General features: G+C 42.2%; 1 protein-coding gene across 1 annotated transcript in view; it reads left to right on the top strand.

The window, feature by feature from the left end:
* TMEM132B (transmembrane protein 132B) overlaps window positions 1–17,088 on the top strand; it is a 334,288-nt gene extending 317,200 nt beyond the window's left edge. Inside the window, exons 7-9 of the mRNA XM_019539385.1 lie at window positions 9,879–10,152; window positions 11,406–11,597; window positions 13,059–17,088. Of these exons, the coding sequence (XP_019394930.1) occupies window positions 9,879–10,152; window positions 11,406–11,597; window positions 13,059–14,213 (1,621 nt within the window). The 3' untranslated portion in view covers window positions 14,214–17,088. The remainder of the gene's footprint in view (window positions 1–9,878; window positions 10,153–11,405; window positions 11,598–13,058) is intronic.
* The last annotated feature ends 7,751 nt before the right edge of the window (window positions 17,089–24,839 follow it).

Consider the following 24,839-nt stretch of genomic DNA (forward strand, 5'->3'; position numbering starts at 1 on the left):
GTCTGATCACACCTGCAGACTGACCCCATATGCGAACTCCATGCAGGATCCAGCCTATGGACTGACCCCATGCCACTTATCTGGTTCGTGGGGCCAGAAGGTTGGGTGTGAGTGATATACAAAATCCTCCAGGATGTGTCAGAAGGATAGATAATGAAGATCTGGCTGAAGGTCTGGCATAAGAGAAACTTTCCTGCATTTCAGTGATAAAGTTACTCTTTGTGGAGAAAGAAAATGTGCTAGATGATGAACAAATTGCACTGGTGCCAGCTGCCAAATAAGTCCCAGAGTCACTTAAGAACTTCCATTTGCTTTAGCAGTCCACAGAGATACTTTAATGCCTGTTTAAGGCCTGACGCTGCAGTCCTTCCATAGGCACAAATTCTACTACAGCCAATGGGGATTTTGCTTGAGTAAATGGCTGCAGGATTACGCCGCTGATATGTATTATCGGAGCAAACTTTCAGCACCAGGCATGTTGAGTGAGACATTCACCTGTGGTTAACAATCATGGACATTTTGACTTTAAAGCCATCATGCATAGCACTGGAAAATTTACCCCCCAGTGTCTAGTTGTGATTTATTGGGCCAGCTGAAATAAAGATAATGGTCTGAGAGCCTGCACTGTTTGCAAGCTAGCAAACGATCCGAGTTCACTGCCACTTAAATTACATCTGAACCAACTGGCACATCTTTAGCAAGCACTTTGCTATGAAGGGTGGAAGAAAAAAGTGTGGACGCAGTATTGCTACGCAAAAATGCAGTTGGTTGTTTATGGCACTGTGTGTCAATAGTTTATGCACATGTGGCTGCAAAAGATTTGGAGTAGAAATAAACTATCCCAGGGTTTATGAAACATTAATTTGTTCTTTTTTATTCTTTTTTTGGTGTATTTTAAATCAATAGGTAATTTAGCAGGAGCTTTGCTAGCTTTGACATTTGCTGTGTACATAAGCTTTAAAGTTTTTCTTTTTTCTTTTGCTATATTATATTTGATTTTTAATAGCTGTTTCACCCAGAGATTTTTCAATTTTATGTTTGTTGTTTAGTTCCTTCCCCATATTTAAGAACCTCCCAAGTATTTATAGGTTTAAATTCACAACACCCTTTTGAAGTAGGAAAGTTTTGCTCCCGTTTGATAAAAGGAAAACTTAGAAGCAGAGCAGTTAGGCACAAATCCTGAATTCTTTCCTCATTTTGGATTGGAAATGGCAATGTTTCATCTATTCTGTACTGATGAAACTCCCTGATTTTGCTAGAGGGACTGAATGAAAACTTACTGAAGAATTCAGGATTTGGGTCACTCCTAACAAGGAGAGAATAAAATGCAGCTCCTGTAGGTAAAAAATAAATAAATAAATAAATAAATAAAGCCCCCCACCCCCCCGAAACATGGCTTACCTTACAAATCCCTATATATGGTGAACTTTTGTTTTCATTTTCCGGCAAATTTTGGAGCTATGCATTATCAGCATGTTATAGGAAAAATGCAGAATAATGATTTAACCTATGGTATTTGCTGCTATTAATATGAACAGTCCGCTTCCCTGAATGAAAATCTGCTCTCTGAATAGGTGTATGATCATGGCTAATGTATTGCATGGGGTCCCTGAGCAGCAGCTTGCTAATAGCAAGTCAAATCATGGAAAGAATAGTAGAAAAGCCTACTCTATCAGCAAATGAGAAGAACATTTTTAAATTAAAATCAAATAATAGAGTGAAGAAAAGGTCCAGACACAGTCTGATTGTCTAACAAGAACATTTATTTTGATTCTTTATTTGTCTGGAAAATAATGATCTTTTTGAATTTCTTATGTCACCCCCATGCACAGATATTTACATGGAACGAGTCACTGCAGGTTGCGTTAATAAGAATTGCATGGCTGGTGCCTCACACAAGTTTAATATATCCCTCTTTAATTTAAATAAATGTTTGCCAACTAGGATAGCACCTTATTTTCATGAGGCGACCAAGGAGACACAAATCTGAGCCCAGTGTTCATTCAGTGAAAGACAATATACTTCAAGACATTTGATCTAAAGCAGTACCAACTGAACAGTGTCCAAGATAAAAAACCAATGGAATACTGAAGGCTATCAGATCAAAATGAATAAGTTCGTAAGATGGGCAAATCAAAACCCGATGACATTCAAATACTGAGAAATGCCAGGTGCTCCACCTCGGGAGGAAAAAACCCACATACTTCTAGGTTCAGCAGTGCTACACACGCTAGCACCACGATCGAAAGAGACTTGGGGGTCATGACTGACCACAAAATGAACATGAGCCACCAATGCAGTGCCACAGATGGCAAAGCAAATAAAACTCTGGCTTGCATCTACCAGTGCATCTCAAGCATCTAAAGCAAGACCCAAGCTTTACTTGGCCTTGGTGAGGCTGCAGCTGGAGTACTGCATCCAATTCTGGGCTCCACACTTCAGAAAGGATGTGGAGAAGCTTGAGAGAGTCCAAAGGAGGGCCACGCACATGGTTAGAGGTCAAGAGAACAGGCCTCATAAGAACAGGCTGAAAACCATGGGACTTTTCAGCTTGGAGAAGAAAAGGCTCAGGGGTGCCTTTGTGGCAGCCTGTAAGTATATAGGGGGTGTGCACCAGGAACTGGGAGAACATCTATTTACTAGGGCACCCCATGGGAAGACAAGGTCTAATGGTCACAAACTGCTGGAAGCATAAACCCCGCATGCCCCCGGAGGCGGGGGGGGCACGGTGAGCTCCCGCAGGTGGCGGCAGTGTCGGTGGTGGGAGCACGGCAGCGGCAAGCAGGGAGCTCCCGCAGGCACCTGTGGTGCTGTTGGTGGTGGGGAGGGGTGGGGGGGTGAAGAGTGCTGACTGGCAGTTGGCGACCACCCACAGACGTTGCTGGTAGCAGCCAGTGGGGAGGCGGGGGTGACAAGCAACCATGCACCCACGCATACCCCCTACATGTTGCCAATGGCCAGAACACCGTTTTAGACTGGACATAAGGAGAAGCTTCTTTACTGTCCAGGTCTCCAAAGTCCGAAATAGGTTCCCCCCAGAAGTGGCGCAAGCACCTACTCTGCATACCTTTAAGAAACACTTGGATGCTTAACTTGCTGGGATGATGTGACCCCAGCTGACTTCTTGCCCCTTGGGCAGGGGGCTGGACCCGATGATCGTGTGAAGTCCCTTCCAGCCCTAATGTCTATGATATAAAGACGGTTTTATACAAAGACGTCTATATTTGTAAATGTCACAGGAGCACTTGGGTGCCCTGTTCCTATGAAGGAATAAGGGCTGCTGAAACTCCCTGAGGCAGCACAGGTGTTGGTTGCTGGAGCAGCCAGGCTGGTCACATGACCAGAAGGGGGCAGGGCCGGGCCTTTATAAACAGCCCAGGCCAAAGCCTAGCAGCAGTTCCTTTCTGGCAGCCTGAGGTGCAGGAGCTCTGCAGGAGAGCCAAGCAGAGCAGAGACGAGCAGTGCAGCCTGAGCACCCAAGGGGCTGCCTCATGGTAAGGGTGGAGAGAACCTGACTGGGAGGCCTTTGCAAGAGAGCCAGGTGAGCCTAGATCCTATGTTATAGCCAGGAGGCTTATTGTTGCGTTACAGCCGATTAGCTTACGGTTCTGTTTAGTTATTGTTAAAACCGGAGGACTGGGTGAGGCTGTAGGGGTGGAGGAGACCTCATCAGGAGCTCCCCAGGGAGGTGGGGTGCTCCCAGTGCCAGAGAGGGGTGCTGTATTGTGGGGCGTCTGGACCCCGGCCCCAGAAGGGGCGAACAGATTGAGGAGCCCGGGGAGGGCACGTTTAGTGAGAGGAAGCTTAGCGTGGGTGTAGGTAGAAGCCCCATGGGGCAGGACCCGGAGAAAGGGGTCAAGGGGTCAGGTAAGGCTAGGGCCGCCTGAGCCCCAATTAGGAAGAGTCCCCGAGGGGCTCCACAGTGGTGGGGACCCCGGGGCCCGTGTGGGCACCATAGTAGGGGTGTATTACCCCAGCCCTGGCAAGTTGCACAGTGCTGGCAAGGGCACCGTAGTTTGGGGTGTAATACCCCAGCCCTGAGAAGGGGCAAAGAGGATTTTGCGGGGGCCAGGCCACAGCTAAGGCCACCTGAGCCCCACTTGCAAGGAGCACCCGCGAGAAGCCCGAGGGGCTTGTGTTAGGCCCAAAGGGGGCACACAGGAAGAGAAGCCCAGGGTAGGGTGCTACTATAGAGACGAGCCCAGAGAGGGCGAGTGCGCAGAGGGCCAGGCCCCAGTGGAGGGCACCATCTGTGCATGGAGAGGCCCCAGGAGGGGCGAGTATATTGAGCAGACCCCAGGAGGGGGGCGGATATAATTGGTAGGCCCGAGAGGGCTAGCGGATAGAGGGGCGCCGGTTGCGTGACAAGCCCGGGGACGCCAGTGAAGGGCGCATACAGGAAACTGACCAGACAACATCCGGTACATCTGCGAGGCTTGGGGCGTGCTAAAGGGGAGGTTGGAGGTACGCATAGCCTGTAAGGCTGGGGTGCACCAGGTCACTCTATACGGAACGGGGGACAGTGTAAGCATAGCACAGTGTCCAGGGCGACAAGAGGCAGCCTCCTTTCTAGAACCATATACCAACAAGACGTGGCAGGCGAGTAAGAGGGTGCTGGACCGTCTACTTGGCACGGCAGGGGGTGCTAGAGAGATCATGGCTGCTCCTGCACCCCACTCCGTGACAGTAAACTACAGGTTATTGTAGATTATCATTCTTTACACAGTATGAACTACTTCTGTCATGTCTACATGGGAACACTCAGGTCAGGTAAGCTGAATTAGCTAAAGTGGATTTAAAATGGGTTGGTTAAAAGCACGGTAAAATGCTACTTGAATGGTATATTTTGGAAGTAAACTGGTCTTCCAAAGAAAATTAACTGCAAGTGAATGAAGTCCACTTTACTTTCAGCTAAGAACTTTGTAATGCATGTTAGCACACTTCAAACCCACACCCTTAGAGCACTTTTACACATGCTCCGCCGGGGGGAGGCACTTTAATAAGAGTGGGTTTGAGAGTCACTCAAATCAAAGAGCCACTGTATCTCATGTACCCGCATCCCTGCACTTCAAAATGGCGGCGGGGGCACTTGAACTAAAGCTCATTCGACCAACTTCAGATAAAGGACCCCCACCACCATTTTGAAGCTGATACACGAGACACGGAGGCTGACTTGAGCAAGATAATTGCCATGCTCCAGTAGACTCGATTAATTGAATCTGCTCTGGCCCACTGTAATTACAGTGCATCAGAGCAGCCTCCCAGCATGTCTACAGGCACCCTCAGTTAACCGATTTTAACCTCCCCTTTTGATATTTTTATAGGGTTTTATTTTCCGGATCAGCAAACGCAACCCACTGCCGTTCTGGCAGAAAGAGTGTGTTGAGATGTGCCATGGCTTTGTGTAGTTTTACACAAATCAAATACTCAGAACTTAAAGTTCTGCACTTAACAGATTTTTCTCTCATCCAAGGTGTTGTAAGTTGCCTTTAAAAATGAGCGAATTTTCTTTTTTAATGTGTATTTCCTGTTCAAAAAACAGCTAAACTGATTTAACTGGTTTTTAGACAGAAAATTTGCATCTGGCCTGAGAACCTGAATGCCTAGTTTCAGTACAATTTAAATTAAAATGGACAAGCTTAAACCACTCATAGAGAAGATATGTAATAGAATAGCTGACAGATCGCTGATTATATCAGTGCTAGCAGGCACCATTATAATAGGCCGCTGTTTTAAGTCTGTTCTCTGGCAAGGGCTTTATCCGTCTGAAATGTAAATTAAATGTAATTCTGGCAACCTTGGTGCACTCCAGAAAAGCAAAGATCTTCTAAGTAAGTATGTAAAGCAGAAAGAAATATGGATGAGCAGGATTTGGAGAGATATCCAAAGCACACGGCTTACTATAACCTCAGAGGTGACCAGGAGGGGGGAAAAAATATGAAGCTTATATTCGAGAGGATGTGTCTTAAAAAGAAAATGAGTTCACTGCTTAAGGAAGGATTTTAGGCCGCCTAAAACACCTTAACAAGAAGTTAGGACTCTATAGGGACCGTGTAATTTAATGGATTTCAAATATTTTGTTGGGTCTAGGGAAACAAAGTACTGAACTGCTCTGCCTTATTAACTGAAGCCGGGATTTGTGGCTTTGAAGTGGAAATGAATGTCATTTGTTTAAAAAAAAATAATAAAACACACCTTGAGTTGGCAACTTGAAAGCTTGCTCTGAAAATGCAGGCACATCACTTTCTTTCTTTGCACTGGCATTATGGAGTGCATATAAGAAAAAGCCTCAAACATTTAAGTTCTAACATTTATTACCTAATACTCTAAGCTCTGAATCCCAACACTTTTCTCCTGTTCGGACGCTTCGGTGCAACAGAAAAGTTTTACGATAATAAGGAACTTGGTCTCAAAGAGGAAATGCTCAAGTGCTACCAATAATGGGTTGTAAAAACTCATAAAGTGATGGAGCCCAGGAGTGGATCCCATGCCTTTAGATCCCAAGGACCCTGCAAGGAGGGCAATGACTTGAGCAATTTCTTCTGCTGGTAGCACAGATCCTGGGAGAGAAATACTGTGGGTGTCTTGCATACCGGCACAGTGCAAGTCCTGGAGGAAGGACTGTTCCTTGGAGCAGCATGATTTCCACTGTGGATCCCTGTCGGGGTGGCAGGAAGCAGCTGCTGCCTGGGCTCTACACTCTGATCATGCAATTTCTCTGATGCAGGGGAGTGCCGGACCTGTAGCTCCGGAAGCGTAAGAGCCACAGATTTGTTAACAGGAGGAGCAACGGTGGCAAGTGTCCTCTCTCTTATGGTTTGGGCACAGAGACTACCCCCTTCTCCAGTCAGTCCTCTCCCACACGAGAAGAACGGGACTGAAACTCTCTCCCCTGCAGCCTGCATCATTTTTGAACAGAAAGTGATAGTATTCTGTTCCTGTTCAACGTTTCTAGAAATCATTAGGTTCAGACAGCAGCGTAAACATTAAGAAAAATTACTCACAAATGAGTTCAAATACGTGAGTCAAGCATTTGCCTGTGTGAACATAATAAAGAAACCACAGATGTATCATTTTTTTTTTTTAATTGTGTAATACCGAGACGCTTATCATGGCTTCCAGGGCAGCTGCCTCTTCTTTTTTTCCCTTTCCTCTACTTCCTTAACAACTCCTTTAACAACCCCAGAGCCTTTTCCCAAGACCAACTCTTGCACAGCCTCTTCCAGTTTTGCTTGTGTATCCAAAGTTTGGATAAAAGAAAAAATAAATCACAAAGTCTGGGACTGTTCAGAGCTAGGATCTGCTTCAAGCCCATTTCTTAGTATTGACCACAGCAACCTGACTATGGCAGTGAGAAGGCCAGAGATGCGATCTTAGACGAGACCCCCTGCTCTTAACTTGAAAAGTCTGGTTTGAGGAGAACACCTTCTTTGAAACAAACAAAAAAAAATCATCCCTTTCCTAGCAATATCCGTCCTGCTTGAAGAAGGTGGAAGAACATAGTTGTTTTGAGGAGAGAGCGAGTCCTTCCATGGTATTTTAAGTCTTCAAAAGTGAGAATGAGGTTGGGATGCATTAGCAGTCCGCTAGGCTTCTTGCATTCCCACCATTTTTGTTCTGCTCTACTGGGACCACATCAGCTGATGGAGTCCAGAGGTCATCTTCTGATGGCAGGGGAAAGGATTCATGATTATGGAACAGAAAAGCCTTTATATTAGAGGAAGAATTAATGGTATCGGGTAGCTTGATTGTATCTCTTTTCTCTAAATGAGAAAATGGCTGAGAACCACATTTGGGTTTTGAAAGACCTCCGATCCAGGTTCTCCAGTGTCTGACCCCGTGGGGTGAGATTAAAATAAAAAAAACTGTCTAGTTGCAGCTCTCCTCTTGCCAGAACTCAGAGGCGAGGCTTTCAGAAGAGCTCAGCATCCAAAAGCTGCCCTTTTGGGAGATGATTACCAGCCAAATTCTCCAAACAGCTCATTGAGGGTAATAAGTGGGTTCTGCTGGATGCTCAAAATCTGCCCATTTGTTTTGGTGCCTGAGTACAAGCTGAGGTTTTTTGTTTTGTTTTTTTTTTTGAACATCTGGCTCTAGTTGGGGACTGAGAGTATCTTTGGAAATGTGCCCAAATATGTGCCAAGGGTATTTAGATTTGTAAGTGAGATGAATTTGGGAGCACAGTCTTTTGGATATAGCACAACAGCAAAGCATCCTTGAGCGACGTTTTCTTTTTCAAATATAGCATGCCCCATTCATCCTAGTGGTTGCTCTGTTGGCATCGGCAGAATAATCATGCGATAATGTACTATTCAGCTACTAAATGATGTTTGTTAAGGCCATACTGCAATCTGCAGATCAGTTCCTTAGTTTATAAAGCACGAAGACTTTCTTGACTCGGTCACTTTGAAGGTCACATTTTGTGATGCTTCTTCATCGTCTCGGTCGCCAGCTTTGTCATTAAAGCCATTTACAATAACAGCAATTCTGTTTTATGATAGTCTTTTCCATAACTAGTATTTCAAACATATGCCAAAGGAACACAGTAAATACTAAAACAGTTCCCCAAATACCATGAAAAATAAGAAGGTTATCCCACATTCCCGTTCTTTAGCAATGGTTACAGGCTGAAAAAAAGAAGTACTTCCAGGCAATGAATTTCACAGCATGGGAGCATAATGAGAGAAAGCGTGGCCACCTAGTGCTTAATATCTGACTTTCAGCACAACAAAATGGCCCAAAATAGAGAATCTACATGCTTGTCCTGGGGTATAAACAAGAAAATGAATCAATGAAAAACAGTGTTTAAACCACAGAAAATGCTGTGCTAGGTTTGAATAGCAGTGCTGTTGTACAAGTAGCGTGATGCTTTCTGGAACACTTTATAAGGACTGTTAACTGTATAGTCACAGTGGTTACAGTATGAAGGGAGATGGTTAGAAAATTATAAAGCAGGTGTCTGTAATGATGCTATTGATCAGGCCTGTGAGTGACAGCCCAGCCAAGCATTGATCTCGTGCTGGGACTTGCTCATTGGATTCAAGAACGATGTGACGCAGTAATTGATTTCCTGAGTACTTAGTGAAGTGTTGAGTCCTATTTTATTTTTCTGAAATCCTGACTGGTTGTTACATGGATTTAGACATGTCCAGGTACCCACAACAGTTTGTCTGTGCATGTGTATGTGGGAGAGGCAAGGATTTCTTAGAGTGATATATTTTTCAGGCTCTTTACATGTGCACAAGAGTAAAGCATTATTTAGGCAGAGGCTCTTGAACGCATTGTGCCTAGCAGACAAAGCTATTGCCACAAAGGCTCTAGTTACTATCTGCACTCCTTCCAGGGCTGATCAGCAGCCCTGGGTATTTGTACAGGGATGGGTACCACTGGCCCCACTCTGAAATTTTTTCCTCCTGTTTTGTTTAGGCAGCTCCAGGATTTGAAATAATAGCTGTAGAATAAACCTAGCGATAGATCCCCTAGAACTTCAACACTGATGGGCAAGGCTCAAAAGTTGGGAGTTTCCACTCGGGAAAGAAGCCAAAAAAATCTGATGATGGTTCTAGGCTGCCCTAAACAGAGAGTGCCTTCTAAGCTGTGCAATATCAAATTGTCACCTGACCCCAGCACTCTTTCCTGCCCACGGCAGGGGGTTGGAGTTGATGATCTAATAGGTCCCTTCTGACCCTGAAGTCTATGAAAATTGTCATTAAGTTTTCCAGCTTAGACCTACAAAATGCCTTTGGCCTATTTCTTCTTGTGCTGGCAGATTATGATGAAATCACTAATTATAGAGGCATAGGGAGGAGGTTTCAAGGTTCTTAAATGATCATGGTGGTAAGAGAGAGCTCAATAAATACACCTACTCAACTTTGTAGGCCTACCCGGGACAGTGATGATGAAGAGGATGACGAACGGAAGGGAAGAGGCTGTACTCTTCAGTACCAGCATGCGATGGTGAGAGTCCTCACACAGTTTGTAGCTGAATCCTCTGACTTTGGAGGCCAGCTGACCTACATGCTTGGCTCCGAATGGCAGTTCGACATCACAGATCTCGTGACTGATTTCATGAAGGTGGAAGAACCTAAGATTGCTAAGTTACAGGATGGCCGGGTTCTGGTTGGTCGTGAGCATGGGATAACCACAGTTCAGGTACAGCTTTAAAATATATCTGTACATTTAGGGGCCTGACATGGGCACACGAAGGCCAGATGGAGTTGGTGTGGGCACCAACCCTGCAGGATAGGGCCCTGGGAGGCAGTGCAGAGCTCCCAGAAGCAGCGTGGGGCTCCTGGAGGTGACATGGGGCTGACAGAGGCAGTGTGGGGCTGAAGGAGGTGGCATGGTGCCTGATCCTGGATCATGGGGGCCAATCTGGCTTGCAGACTGGCCCTGAGCCACTCATCTGGCCCACGGCAACAGATGGTTTAGTGCCACTGGTCTAGATTTATGAAAATATTTAGACACATTAAGAGGTATTAGGTTAAGAGTAAATATGCCCTAGTTGTGATGAAAGACTATTTTTGGAGACGAGCATTAAGTGAACATATGAAGAAATTTGACTAGGTTCTGGTTTCTGTTGTCATGGTTCTTAGTTATAGCAATACAGGGAAGTTGGGGGTGAGATTTGCAAAGGGATTTATTTGCCACAAGAGGCAGATGGGGAATTTTCAAAAATACCTACGGCTACTTATTTTTGAGATCTGTAATGGGAAAGTACTTAACCCGTTTAAAAAGCCAACTGTGTTCCTATCTGCATCGAGAGGTGCCTAAATTTTAAATATGTGGTTTCTTGTGTTCCAAAACTGCTTTAAAACTGTTTTCACGTCATTAATAATGAATCTTGAAATGATTCTTAATGGAGATTGTGTATGTAATGCAGCCTTACATACAGGGCCCGTGTCTTGGACCTAAACCAAAGGACAGTCGACATTTTGGGCCTAATGCTGCACAGGAAAGACTCATATTGGCTATAGTGGGCATTGGTAGCAAGGTTCTTAGTCTGGGTAGGGGGTGCTCAACTGCCAGCCCATGGGCCGGATCTGGCCTGCGGGGATCTCCACACGTGTGTAAATTTGGTAGCCAGGGAGTGGTGGCATTAGTTGACGCTCCTCCACTGCCGTATTTCTGGACCCATATAGAGCCCTGTGGGCCAGACAGCATGCTGGATTGGTGGGCGGAGGTGACCCGGTGAAACATTTTAGTACAATTTTTGTAAATCTAGTAATTTGACAGCAAAATGAATGTAACAGTTTTTGGGGAAACCATTTATAGCTTACAAATGAATGTGGCAGACATAAGATTGAATCAATCAGGAGTGTTTCAGCGATGAAAGAGTATAAACTTGTTGTGCAAGAGTGCATCCCATGCTGTTTAACACAAGAATACTTGCTTGCTTTTTGAAGGTTTTGTCGCCGCTCTCTGATTCCATCTTGGCTGAGAAGACAGTGATAGTACTAGATGACCGGGTAACAATTACAGACCTAGGGGTGCAGCTAGTTGCAGGCTTGTCCCTATCTTTACAAATAAGCAAAGGAAATAAGAGAGCTATTGTTTCCACAGCCTCCGCTTACGATATTCTTCATGCCCCGAAACAGGTATGGATTGAGACAGTATTGCCATTTTATAACTGATTGATTTGTTTGCTGTGTTTGCCAGATCATGGGGGAAAGCTATATCCTATAGAGTTATTCAGCATGCATAAGGTGAAAGCAATGCATTTCATGTACCTGAAGACACAGCTCCCTACAGCAGCTCACTCGTCCAGGTCTGCTCCTGCCCAGATACCTTTACAGCATGGCCGTGCATTTAGCACAAGAGTCCTGGCCATACACATTACTGATGGCACCACATAGGCAACTGGCTGAGCATGCACCTCTTCTTAGCGGATCACATCTTATGGGGAAGTGATGTGTGTCACTGTAGTTAGCACGTGTGCACACTCCCAGGGTAAGGCAATGTGGACTTGATTAACTATCGAGGTGGGGATAGGTTCCCTGGCCCTATCCCCTCTTCCCACATGAGTATCAACACTGCCAAGCAAAGCTCTTACCCTTCTCAATGAAAATTTCACGTATTTGCTCAGCTGAAATCCTCCCCTCAGTGGTTTTGGATCTAATATAGAATTGCTCCCTGCAGTCCTGAGACTCAGCCTTGTGTGAGTTCAAAAGGATTACGCCAATAAGTTTATTTGCCACATCTAGTTTGTACTGTGTTTAAAAGAATCTAGACATTATGGAGTATCCACTTACTCCTCTTGTTTTTACCATAAAAGTAGACCCCATCCTAAATGAGGTTGGGTATATTTTGGTGACAGCATGGCAGAATCAGAAAGAAGCAGATAAATATGTAAAAAAACCTTATGTTCTGATATTTCAGTATCAGTATGCAACTGCTTTTTAACACAGGTAATAGTCAATGAAGGACAAAAAATGGGTTTGGTCAAACATTGCTCAAAAGCTAAATAGCAGCACATTTTTATGTCTAAAATGAACCATCGTGTTTATACACTTCACATAACCTTGTGCATTTGGAAATACTTTAGTAGAGAATGTAAAATACTTCATTCAATTCTGTCTCGTAATATAATCTGTTTAAATGGGCTGAGCAGGATTAACCTCCTGACCAGTGACCCCTAGAATTTATGCAGGCCTTTTATAAAGAGAAGTAGCATGTCACAGTGTTCCTTACCTTTATGTCATTTTCCTAAGTTAATTAAATGCTAGGAATCTGTTTATCTTCATCAGTGGGCTCTGGTTTTAGAAAATGAAATTCTTATTTTGTACCAGAGAGGACAGCAAGAATGGTTTTGCACTTAGAGTTAGATGGTTCCTTGTTTGCACTCCCAAATACAAGAAATGTCTATGGGGTGTACAAGACGCAGAATTGCAAGTCTAAAACCAAAAGCTGAGTTGAAGCTTTTTGGAGAAAAAAAACCCCAAACCAAACTATGGCCATAGTCTCTATTCATATCACTAGTGTGAAGCAGACTTAAGCGACCAAAAATGTATAATGCGGTATTGTAACTTCCATACTGTTTTTCTCCCCCTCCTCCATAGGAAGCCATAGTCAGTGCCTGGATTTTGTTCAGTGACGGATCTGTGACGCCTTTAGACATTTATGACTCCAAGGATTTTTCTATCACAGTCACTTCGCTGGATGAGATGGTAGTATCTGCCCAGCAAAACCTTCAGTCTAGATGGCCTGGGGTAGTTGCAGAGGGTGATGGGCAAGGACCCCTAATTAAAATTGAAATGGTGATCAGTGAGTCCTGTCAAAAGACCAAGCGAAAGAGCATTTTGGCTGTGGGGAAAGGAAGTGTCAAAGTGAAATTTGGGCAGAAAGATTCTGATCATAAAGGAAGCACTAATGACATTGATGACGTGGACAGAGATCTTAAAAACCATGTGAGCAACTCCATAGAAAAGACGGCAGAACAGGAGAGGACAGCGCAAGAATGGTCCAAAATTGGAGCTTCCATTAATCATGAAGACAATGTCAACAAAAGCACAACTTCCAAATCTCCCAGTGATCAGAAAAAGGGTCCTGAGGATGGCCAGCTCCTAAGTAATCCAACCATCTTCACAAGTTTTCCTACACAAGTAGAGATCCCAGGGCAAAATAATCCCAATGACCTTACGATGACTTCGAGAGGGTTAACTGATTTGGAGATTGGCATGTATGCCCTGCTGTGTGTTTTCTGCCTAGCGATTTTGGTCTTTTTAATTAACTGCGTGGCTTTTGCTTGGAAGTACAGGCACAAAAGGTTTGCTGTGAGTGAGCAAGGCAACATCCCGCATTCTCATGATTGGGTCTGGCTTGGAAATGAGGTTGAACTTTTGGAAAACCCAGTTGACATTTCACTCCCATCAGAGGAATGCACTACGATGATTGACAGAGGAATGCAGTTTGAAGAAAGCAACTTTCTCCTTAATGGGAGCTCTCAGAAAAATCTTCACACTCAGATCCTCAGATCATCCGACTATGCTTGCGAGAAAGAAGTTAAAAGTGAACCTATTCATCCTTCCGGGCCAAAACAGAAACGAGTTAAGTTCACTTCGTATACCACAATCCTGCCAGAAGATGGAGGTCCCTACACCAATTCAATCCTGTTTGACAGTGACGATAATATTAAATGGGTATGCCAAGATATGAATCTTGGCGATTCCAAGGAACTTAGGGACTATATGGAAAGACTGCAAGACAATATGTAAAACTACTTTCTTATGTTTGTAATCACCTTTATGCCTTCTGTTTCATGGATGGTGGAACAGTCAGTCCAGTCAGCAATAGGAAATAACCCAAGAGAGTCTAACCTGTGGAGGTCCTGAGATGATAACTTCATATCATTGAGCAGGTACAGGAAGCTGGCTGAGTTAAATGAGTTTCACCATAAACCAGGATGTGCCCCTAAAACAGCTCCATGTAGGTGTTTGGAGGTGTCGCACATGATGGCTGTTTTTGTATACTGCCTGGTACTAGCTAAATGCTAATACAACTACGCTCAGACTCAGAGGAGACTACCTTTGTTTGTCATCTCATGATAAGCGGTAATTCAGAGAACGAGGGATTTTTTTCTGTTGATTTTTTTTCTAGTCGTCGTCCTTTGTAAAGCACAGTGGATATTTCTTGCTTACAGCCTGAGACTAGGCATACTTTAAAAGAAATCTAAAACAAATCTGTTCAATTGTATTGCCTATGTGCAAGGCAGCCAAGCAGTTTCCTTATTTTTTACGGGAACACCCACCTACGTGTGGTTCATTCTTTTCCGTATTGTTTATGAAGTTTATTTGACTTAGGGAGCACTAAATATTTTCTGAGGACCCTTTTTTTTTTTCCTTCTTTTCAGTTGTACCAAAGTGTAGTACAGTATATTTACAATGATTCAGGTTTTCTACTCATTAGCATCAGCCCTGAAGGATACCTCCTTCATCACTGATTATCTTTCTCCTTCCCATGTGAGTCTTTAATATCTGAAACATAGAAAAGGTATTAAGAAATCTTACACTGGGAAAGGGCTGTATCGTCTTACAGGGAACTGTAAATACAATAATAAACCCTGGAAAACAAAAAAAATCAAGGAGTAGCCCTGGGTTTACTTTTGTCATTGACAACGTGAAAAATTACCAGCAGCAAAACCGAATACCTTTCAAAGAACAATGCCTCTGTTGAAATAGTAACGTTTATAGAAATTCTGTGTGGGCAACCCGTATTATTATTATTATTATTATTATCACAATAAAACCACCACCCCCAGAAACGTGGTATTGAAATGCATAGAACAGGGAGCAAATTTTCTAGGAAATAAGCAAAGGCTTGAAGTCTGTGTTACTGTACAGTAAAAAAACAAGAGTTGGTGCTCCGGTTTAACGGTATGTAGAGCTCCATCTACAATTACTGGTGCCTCCTGGCCCCATGTAAAACCCATCTCTAAACATAAGCCAGGTAAAGAGAGAGCCTTTGCATCAAGTTTGATTAGAAAAGGAAAAGAAAAACATGAGGCGGAGTAATACAAAGCGGCTATTCCTAAACTTGACAAGAAAAACTTTAGGCTGGAGATTCAAAGCTTCCATTTCAAAAGCATTATAGGCATTTTCACATTGAAGTACGATTGAAATGTGTTGAAAATTACAACCTGGAAACCTTTCTGTATGAAATGTCTAAGAGAAGCAATAAAGTACACTGGGTAAATCGGGAAAAGACAAAATAGGCACCTTGTCCAAACAGAACTTCCTCACTGCCCACCCCGTTCTCCCAGGGTTTAGGCAGATTTGCCAGAGTTTAGGCAAATTAAATTCGAGAGCTGGATCTGGCAACCTGAGCGTGTTTCTGTAGCTGTCCAAGACAGCCGGGGCTCTGGGGAAGTCTGTTCAGATCCTAATCCACATGATGAGTTGGGAGCATCTCCAGTGCAAATACAACGGAGGAATGCTAATAATTAGCACGGAGGAGATAGTGTGGACACCATGGCTGTTGAACTGACAACAGACTCCCGTTGGATATCGCTGCTCCATGTGGTAAAGGGAGTGTATACTGTAATCCAGTTTTAAACTGATAAGATAACAAAGAACATAATGGTACTTCAGTTTTATGAGACAGATGGCAGTGGCTGGGTCACACTAAAGCTCAAGGTTTTTAATGATGTCTCTTTTTCTCTAATTTAACAGGGCCGGATAGAGATGTCTTAATTGTTGCCAGTTACTGAAACATTTCTCCCCCCAGCTCACCAGATTCTTTCACATCGGGTTTAATTATAAGTAAAGCACAGCACCCATGGATATAAATTGGCCAGGAGTACCTTTATATTAGAAGTGGTAAGAAGGTTTTTAATAGTCAAAACAGCGTGGTTCGGGAACGATCTTACAATAGGAGTAGGAGAGGCAAAATAATTAATTCCATCTTAAAGGTAGTTTAGGTTAACTGTAACTGTGGTATCATATAACCTGGTTGCTTGTGACTGGACAATGTGATCTGGGAGATCCTTCTCAGTCCTCTGTGTTTTTGTTTTTGTTTTTTTGTTTTTTTTATAACTACTTACCTACTTAAGCTCCATGCTTAAGCATGTCCTGATCTCCATCCTTAGTCGGCAAAGCACTTAAATTCCTTTGGGTTTAATAAGCTTAAGTGCATGCTTAAGTGCTTTATCGAATCTCTGCCAATATGTTAACAGTGGACATGAGTCAGTAGCTGTGCAGCTTACTCTGGAAAATTTCCCTTCTACGAATGAGAAATATGAGGAAAAAAGTGAAACGGCAGTTTTCATGTATTTCACTTGAGCAGTCACTTCACTGCGAGGCCAAGGCTGTTGGAATTAGAGCACACGTTTCCACACTTCCGTTCCATTGTGTGCATGTTTAATATAAACTATAAAGTTTATATGGAGGATATAAGAGCAGTAAACTTCTAGCTTAGCACAGATTTCTCTGGGTTGGCCAAAGCAAAGTCCCTTGTTGGCTCTGCTGTCTGTAGCGTGACTGGTTTGGGCTATCGGGAAGTCGTACACAGCAAGTCCATCCAGAAGTTAATGTCCACCAGTTACAATCAGTTAAAAAGCTAAGAAACATAATTGCTACCTAATAGTAAAAAAAAGGAAAGGGCCTCAGCATTCAGCCTTCAACACCAATGCACTGAATATGGGCATGATGTGAAATAATCTGGAACTACTTATAATATACTAATATTGAATAAACTGAATTGTTGCATTAAAATTTCAGACGTGACAGCAAGTAAAAATGCATAAAGCTACAGAATGAAAAACCAAGACAACAGCAAGAAAATGAGGAGTATACATCTTCTGCTCTCATTTTATGCTTTTCTAACAGTTAAAAACAGTGGAGTTACTCTAGATCAACACTGGCATAATAGGTTATCTGTTCCTACTTAGAAGAGCTAGGTGAAAATTTTAGGGCAAGTAGTTTATTCAGGAAAAAGTAGTGCCAGATCAAGCAAATAGTTACAGCTGAAGAAAGCTAAAACATTCAAAGTAAAAATGTAGAAATGCTTAATTTTGACATTTTGGACAACATTTTAAAGACTTTTCAAAATGAAAATTTGAAACAAAAATTTCAAATGTTTCAATTATTCTTTTTTTAAAATGTGTGAAAACAAAACAAAAAAAGAGAGCAGAATTAAACTTGTACCATGAACCTGAAATAATTGATTTGGAAATAAGAGGGGGAAAACGGGTTGGAAAAGAAGAGGAGAGCGAATTTCTGAAGCTCTAACTTGGCCAGTACACCAAAAATTCAGCTGTTTGCACTGTTCTTTTACTCTGTATTCTCCTCTCCTGTTAAATGAACTATATTTGAAGACCAGTAAAAAAAAAAAAAAAATCTCAATTTTAATAGGATTATTAACCAAAAGAAGTGATCCTGTTAAAAGACAGATTATTTACAAGCAGGAAACGTGAACTGATTGAGGAGACTTGCATTGTTATGCCTGTAAGAATTAAGCTTCACTAGCTGCAGACAGGCAACACCCACGGCTTCATACAGAATAGGAAATACCCCAGAAAGGTATTTATGACTCTTACAGGACATATGTTTTGTGTAGGTTTCTTTGCACACTATCAAGGAAAGTACACACGCATTAACTATACATAGCACCAAGTAGGAAACTCGTTAAGGGAGGATTCATCATGTATCGATTCTTGCAAACTTTATAAATTATAAATAAAGGTAACACGAGACACTCGGCTGTTGTAAATCTGTGTGTGGGGGTTTATATCTTCTGAAGATCTGACCCACAGAGAATATTAAGGGGATGAGTTCACTTCCAACTGTGCAGAATTATTATATTTCATTTGGACGTTATACAGCCCAAGTCTATATGGCTTCTGATCCAAGTATGAATTTGGGAAACCAGTGCCCCTTACACTTCTCTATGTATAACAAAGCTAGATTAATATTAATGAGCTGCTCTTTCTTCATTCATATTGGGGAATGTACAAGAATACCTTAGAGCCATATGACTCTAATATGACATAATATAATGGAATATATCTGTATTTCAAGGGAGAGTACATTATGAACGGGTTACCAAACTTTCATAGGGAATATGCTCTTTTCTGAAATACATATTGTATGCACTACATTGAAATACACTATAGTGTATTGTGAAAGGCATACATTTACTGAATCTGCAACACTGAATATGTATATACATTACACCCAAAATATTTATACATATAGTAAGTCTTAGATGTATAACAGAATGAGTACTGTACAAAATAAACTGTAAGTTAAGAGAATTAAAGAGGACTTTTATACCTGTGTAATTTGTATATTAAGTCATTCAAGCCTCAGTTTCTATTATGAAATATGTCATTTTAAAGCTGTTTCTATAGACAGAGCTCAGAAATAAAGACTGCAGCCTTTGGCAAGGCAGCAAACAAGTGAGAATATGAAGGGCATGAATACCAAGATAGCAAGAAACATGTTGCTCACTGAAGTCTTAAATTTGAGTCTACCTATTTTAAACCTGAGAAAAACAAGGCGTGTTGCCTGAATGTGTACCATGTGATGGTGTATGCATTAACACTGCTTTGGCAAACCAGGAACATGTCAAAATTGCATTGCTTGAGCTCCCACTGCTTATGTTGGTGTGGGTTTTCAGGTTTTGATCCAAGTGTTTCACACAGCTCTACATCTGATATGCCAGTCCAACTCACTGTTTCAGTAGTGCCGGACTATGGAGAATACCGAGATAATCGACAAGGAGCAAAATACAGTCAATCCATGGATGGCAGGCGTGCACACAGCCCCTTGTTCTGGTAAGTACAGTGCTGCAGTTGTGTGAAATAAGTGTGCTTTTAGGGAAGAGACAACACGTTCAAATACAGCCCATGAGTTTCCCAGAACAAATCACCACAGGGCTGGGGTTTTATTTCTGCTATGTTGTTATGAATCTAAAATAATCATCTTGGGTATTTACAGAATTTCTGCGTTGCACCCACAGTGACGGTATCCAATACCTCAAAATTAAGTATGCCTTAATTGATTTGCCCATGTCTGTAGCAGAGCCAGAAATATAATTCAAGTCTTCTAAAACCGAGTGGATTGTTAAACAGAAGACTGTTCCACCTCCTGTACATAACACTGTATCATCCAGTCCTCCTTACATTGGTAGGATAGGTTTGGTCCCCAGGGCTCAAACCATCCTGCAGTATTGCCAAGGGGTGTACTGGTTTGGTTTTTTTTTCCTAATTAAGGCAATTTAATGCTGTTTGTATGATTAAAATGTGTTACTTTGACTTTTAAATCATGAATCTCGTGTATTGAAACAATTTTATTTGCTGAACTGATGACTGGGCCTAGGATATAGGCTGGAACTTTCAAAGGGGCTTAGGAACACAGATTTTTAATTACCTTTTGGGCACATAACTCCCTTAAGCTGTTTTGGGAAATCACAGCAGTAGAAAAAAAAGACATATTCATTATTCATATTGCACTGAATGTTTAAATAAAAAAAAAAGCTTTGTTAGGGCTGTATTGTGACATGCTTATCTGAGTAGCTGTCTTACTAAGCAAATAGACCTCAGTAGGACAACTCATGTGCCAATACAGATACTTGGACTATGGGCATTTTTAGGCAGAAAAACAAGCTTGCTTCCATCTCCAAAAACTATAATTCTCCCTCGCACCCAAATATAGCCATACAATCAACTGATTAAATCAACCTAAGTAAGCAAAGTTCAAAGATCAATGGTGATCTTTATGGAAAGTCTTAACTACCAAGGCCTAATACATAAATTAGAATGATGTATAACAATTAGAGACCTTTATTAAAAAACACTAAATTACGGCTGATTTTCCTTTAGAGTTGCAGCTACTAGCACATCAGAAACAGAGTTGTTGGCAGGGGCCAATAGAAAGGCCTTCATGGTGATTATGGTCAAATATTAAATAATCCAAACCCTGAAACCCTGACTCAGTTGAATCTCCCACTGATGTTACCAGGGACTGAAATCAGGACTGGAGAGAGAATTGCTGATCAGATCTGGGGGCCGAAGAGTTTGATATGTCTTTATATTCCATAAAACCCAACCCTGTTTTCAATCAGCAGCACGCAGAGTGAGAGCTTTGAGTTCATATAACTGGTGACCTACTGCATTATATAATATTTATGAAATGTAAGGATTTTGCTGCTTGCAAATGAAGCGACAGTTTGCAGAATGGACCATGTTAAAGCTTTGCTTGCTCAAAAAGTTCCCCAGTGAAAATGACACCAAATTTCCAATGAATTTCTGTAAATTTATATTCCTATGCTCTCCTTGGCAATTATATACAAGTTTTTGATCTTTTCAGGGAATACAGTTGAGTTGAGTTAATGCTTAGGGCCAGTTTAGGTAAAGATTAAAAGTGATCGTCTGTGATTTACTTAGTTGTCCAACTTCTGATTATAATGTCACCTACATCCATGCTTATTGGAACACAGGTTGCTGATACAGTATACACCTCATCAGTAACCTGGTCTTCAGTACTTATTAAATATGCTGCATAGTTGATAATATCATACTATCCTTCCACATAGCACATACTCAAGTCAAAACTTTAGCTTGTATGGACACAATCCCGAAGTCCTTCATAGGGATTCATAGATGCTAGGGTCAGAAGGGACCTCAACAGATCATCGAGTCCAACCCCCTGCCTAGGCAGGAAAGAGTGCTGGGGTCAGATAACCCCAGCTAGGTGCACGTCCATTTAGTACCTTAACAGTTCAGGGAACAGAAAATGTTACAAAGCCCCCATTAACATCTTAGGGCTGGAGTTTTATTGTTTGCAATTTTTTTAATACCTTCCCCCTGCCTGTTGTGTTGCAGCTCTAGTTACTTCCTGTGCTTTGATACTACAGTGATTGGAACTGCAGCAAAAAAACTCTTAGGTGGAATTGTGACCCAATAAGGTTAGTGGAAAATTGGCCTTTGATTTCAATAGGGCCAACATTTCAGAGTGTTTTATTTCTGCCACTTTGCTTTTAACCTATAGCAGCACCTAGTTGTACTGCAAGGGAAGTTGATCTTACAAAGTGCTTAGGATATTTGGAGGTATTTGTACACATATACAAACCTTTCTATGCAAGAATTTTGGATGAAGCCGGTTTTTAACATGTTCACATGCACTCCACTCCTGTAGCGGTGCTTTGGATAATCTTATTTCAGTATAAAGTGCCCTGCTTGTTTTAAAGTGTGCAGTTTGTGAAGTGAAATTAGTGGTGTCCTTATTTTTGGGGGCTATTTCTAAATTCACTGTAAAAGAAGAGGATTAAGATACTGATTGAGAAATGGACGTGAAAAGGGACCCAGGCACTTTGTCTTTATCAGTAACTTATGTAAAGAGTAAAATGTATGGCCTGCACAAAAGTCTGAGCTCTACTTACTTTCACTTAAGCTCTCCAATTAGTACTTAAGTGGAACTCAGTGGTGCATACACCTTGCACTGATTCTCTCTACAAGGGTGAATATCACTGGGAATAAGGTGAGGCATGTGGTTATTTCTTCTTTTCTTCAAAAAGCATCCCAATGAAAGACGAACTCTTCCAATAAGCGCAAGGTGGCATTATTGTCCATTATGAATCAACAAGATATAAAAATATTCAAAACTGTGTAACTGGTAATGTATAAACAGATGCCATTTGATGTATTACAAGCTATAAATCAATCTTTCATTTCAGTGGTAAAATATTCCTCCTTCCATGGCAAATTAATTTTGACAAGGTGCTTTATTTCATTTCCAATAGATGTGTTTTAAAAGCATGGTTTATTTTCACAATTTAATTCAATTTTGGAATACATTGAAAGGTCAGAGCCCAAATCCAAACAGCTATACAAATGAGGTGGAGATACTTGTCTGCTTCTATTGAACAGTCGAAGAAGGGAAATCTCGGTTGTATGACTCTTGATCTGACCTTGTAATCTTTTCCCCTGAGACCGTGTTTTGGGTGAAGGTGCTTGGGTTAAAATCAGATATCTTAAATAGAGCACATTAAATAAGGTACAGCTAGTCCTCTGCAAATAGACATACACCAAATTATGGGGGAGTGCAGTCACATCAGAGGATAGACTGGGGATACAGGCTGACCTGTACAGACTTCGAGGGTGGGCAAATCGAAACCCAATGATGTTTAATGCGGAGAAATGTAAAGTGCTCCATGCGGGGAAGAATGATCCTTAACACATTTACAGGCTTGACGGTGCTACATTTGCCATGACCACAACTAGAAGAGACCTGGGGACCGTGACAGACCACAGAATGAACACGAGCCACTACGGTGATGCTGTAGCTGGCAAAGTAAATAAAACACTAGTGGCTCAATGATTCGGCCAAATCGGCATCGAATCTGAAGACTGGGATTCAGCCACATTGAATCAACTAATTGAATCATTGTCCCCAATTCGGGCCAAATCTGAATCGAATAGGGCCTGCTTCGCACACCCTTAAAGCAAATACTGTACCCTCCCAGCTCCTACCAACCAAGGGCTTTATGAAAATATTTAACAGAGGAACAAAAAACAGCTCCTTTGGATCAGACTAATGGTCAGCTTAATCCCATAACCTGCAGGCACATGTACCCAAGATGCTGAAAACACAGTAGACTAATTCTCCTGTGCATTAACATGTCCCAGTGAGAGTTGTGCTAATGCACTAATGCGCGCTAGAATTAATTTTCTGCATATTAGCATCACCTAAAAAGTGTGCAGCAGCACTGATTACAGTGCATTAAGGTACTGAAGTTATAGTACACATGTAGACATGCCCAGTTTCTGACATCACCTAATTCAGCGAATACTGAGAAGGTCCACAATAGCTAATTATGCCATAACTTCACTACTTTGCCCATGAAATTGAGAAAGGACAGTTAGGTAGCAATATCAGGCAATTATGGGCTACCACTTGGGACAGCAGGTACAGTTATCGTAAAACATTTTCATAAGGGTGGGGGAAGAAAAAAAAAAAAATCACTGAAATTAAGAACCGTAGCTTGTTTGCAGGTATGTCCTCTGAAAGCTATAGGCCTCTGAATGCACATAAAATACGCAGCCCTCGTCAGTGTGTACAGATCCGGAGCTCTGCCAGATCGTAAGTTCAGCTTTTTCAATTCAACTGACAGGAAGAGGGTGGCTAGAGTCTACGTCCGGATTTGAACATGCTCCTTGTCCAAGACTTTTTTCTAATTTAGCAACCACGTTAACTTCTCCAGCACACAGGTTAACATAAGGTCCCAGGAGTTTAGTACTTGTGCTGGTAGAATCTGTGCGTACAATGAAGGGAGTTAGTTGAATCTGCTGTTCAACAAAAGGTATTTCCTGCATTATTTCAGGATTTCAGGTATTGTTTAGTAGTCATCTTGGTATTCTAATGGTTTTTCCTAATTTGGAAATAAGCCAGCTTGATCTCACCCTATTTCCATTCTCACCGGCACTGGAAAATATATTGAAAGAGACTGTCATGATACCTGTCATAATGAGACATTTTGGAATTTCCACCTCCATCACCCTGTACTGGTCCAGATTTGAACTGGAATCACAACCAGCAAGTCCACTATACTTTGAGGTCACCTACCATCCAAACAAGTGAAGGGAATACACTATACAAGGAGCTTCGTGGCATATAAAAAATAAGCATTTTCTACTAAACACAGCATCATGATGTGCCTAAAAGGATTTCACAGTCAGGGTGTTTCATTTGGACTTCTTTTAACTCTAAATTTGCAATAGCAGCAGAAGATGGTGTCTTAGATTTTAAGGGAATTGATTGATTCCACATGTCCTCTGCAGTTATTTGACCTGACCCTACCATGGCTTATTATTTAATTCCTTTGTCATTGCATTGTATAAGTACCGTATTTTTCGGACCATAAGACGCACCTGACCATAAGATGCACCCCTCCTAGAGCCTCAGTCTCCGCGGCAGCGAGTCCCTCCTTCGGACTCCTGCCCCGTCTGTTCCGGCCGGCCATTTTTATTGCCGGCTCCCGGCCACCGGCACGGGTGCCGGCTTCCGGTGTAAACAAGCGGCGGATGTCCCGCTCGGGCTCCACCGCCTCCGCGGGCAAGCTCCGCCCCGTCTCCCCGGGACACACACCTTCGGACCATAAGACGCACCCTCGTTTTCCCCCCACTTTTGGGGGGAAAAAAAGTGCGTCTTATGGTCCAAAAAATACGGTATTTATAGTGTCTTCTTTTTTTTTTTTTTAAAGTAACCTACTCATGCATCTGAAAACTCAGGTGTTTATGGTCTGGTGTGCACTGAATCCTGTATAATGGAAGCTTTTATTTGTCCATATTATATATACAAGATCTATACATGCATCTGTACTGTAAACTATCCAGATGAATGGAT

Source organism: Crocodylus porosus, unplaced genomic scaffold (assembly GCF_001723895.1).
Source record: "Crocodylus porosus isolate Cpor-Errol unplaced genomic scaffold, CroPor_comp1, whole genome shotgun sequence".
Taxonomy (NCBI): domain Eukaryota; kingdom Metazoa; phylum Chordata; order Crocodylia; family Crocodylidae; genus Crocodylus; species Crocodylus porosus.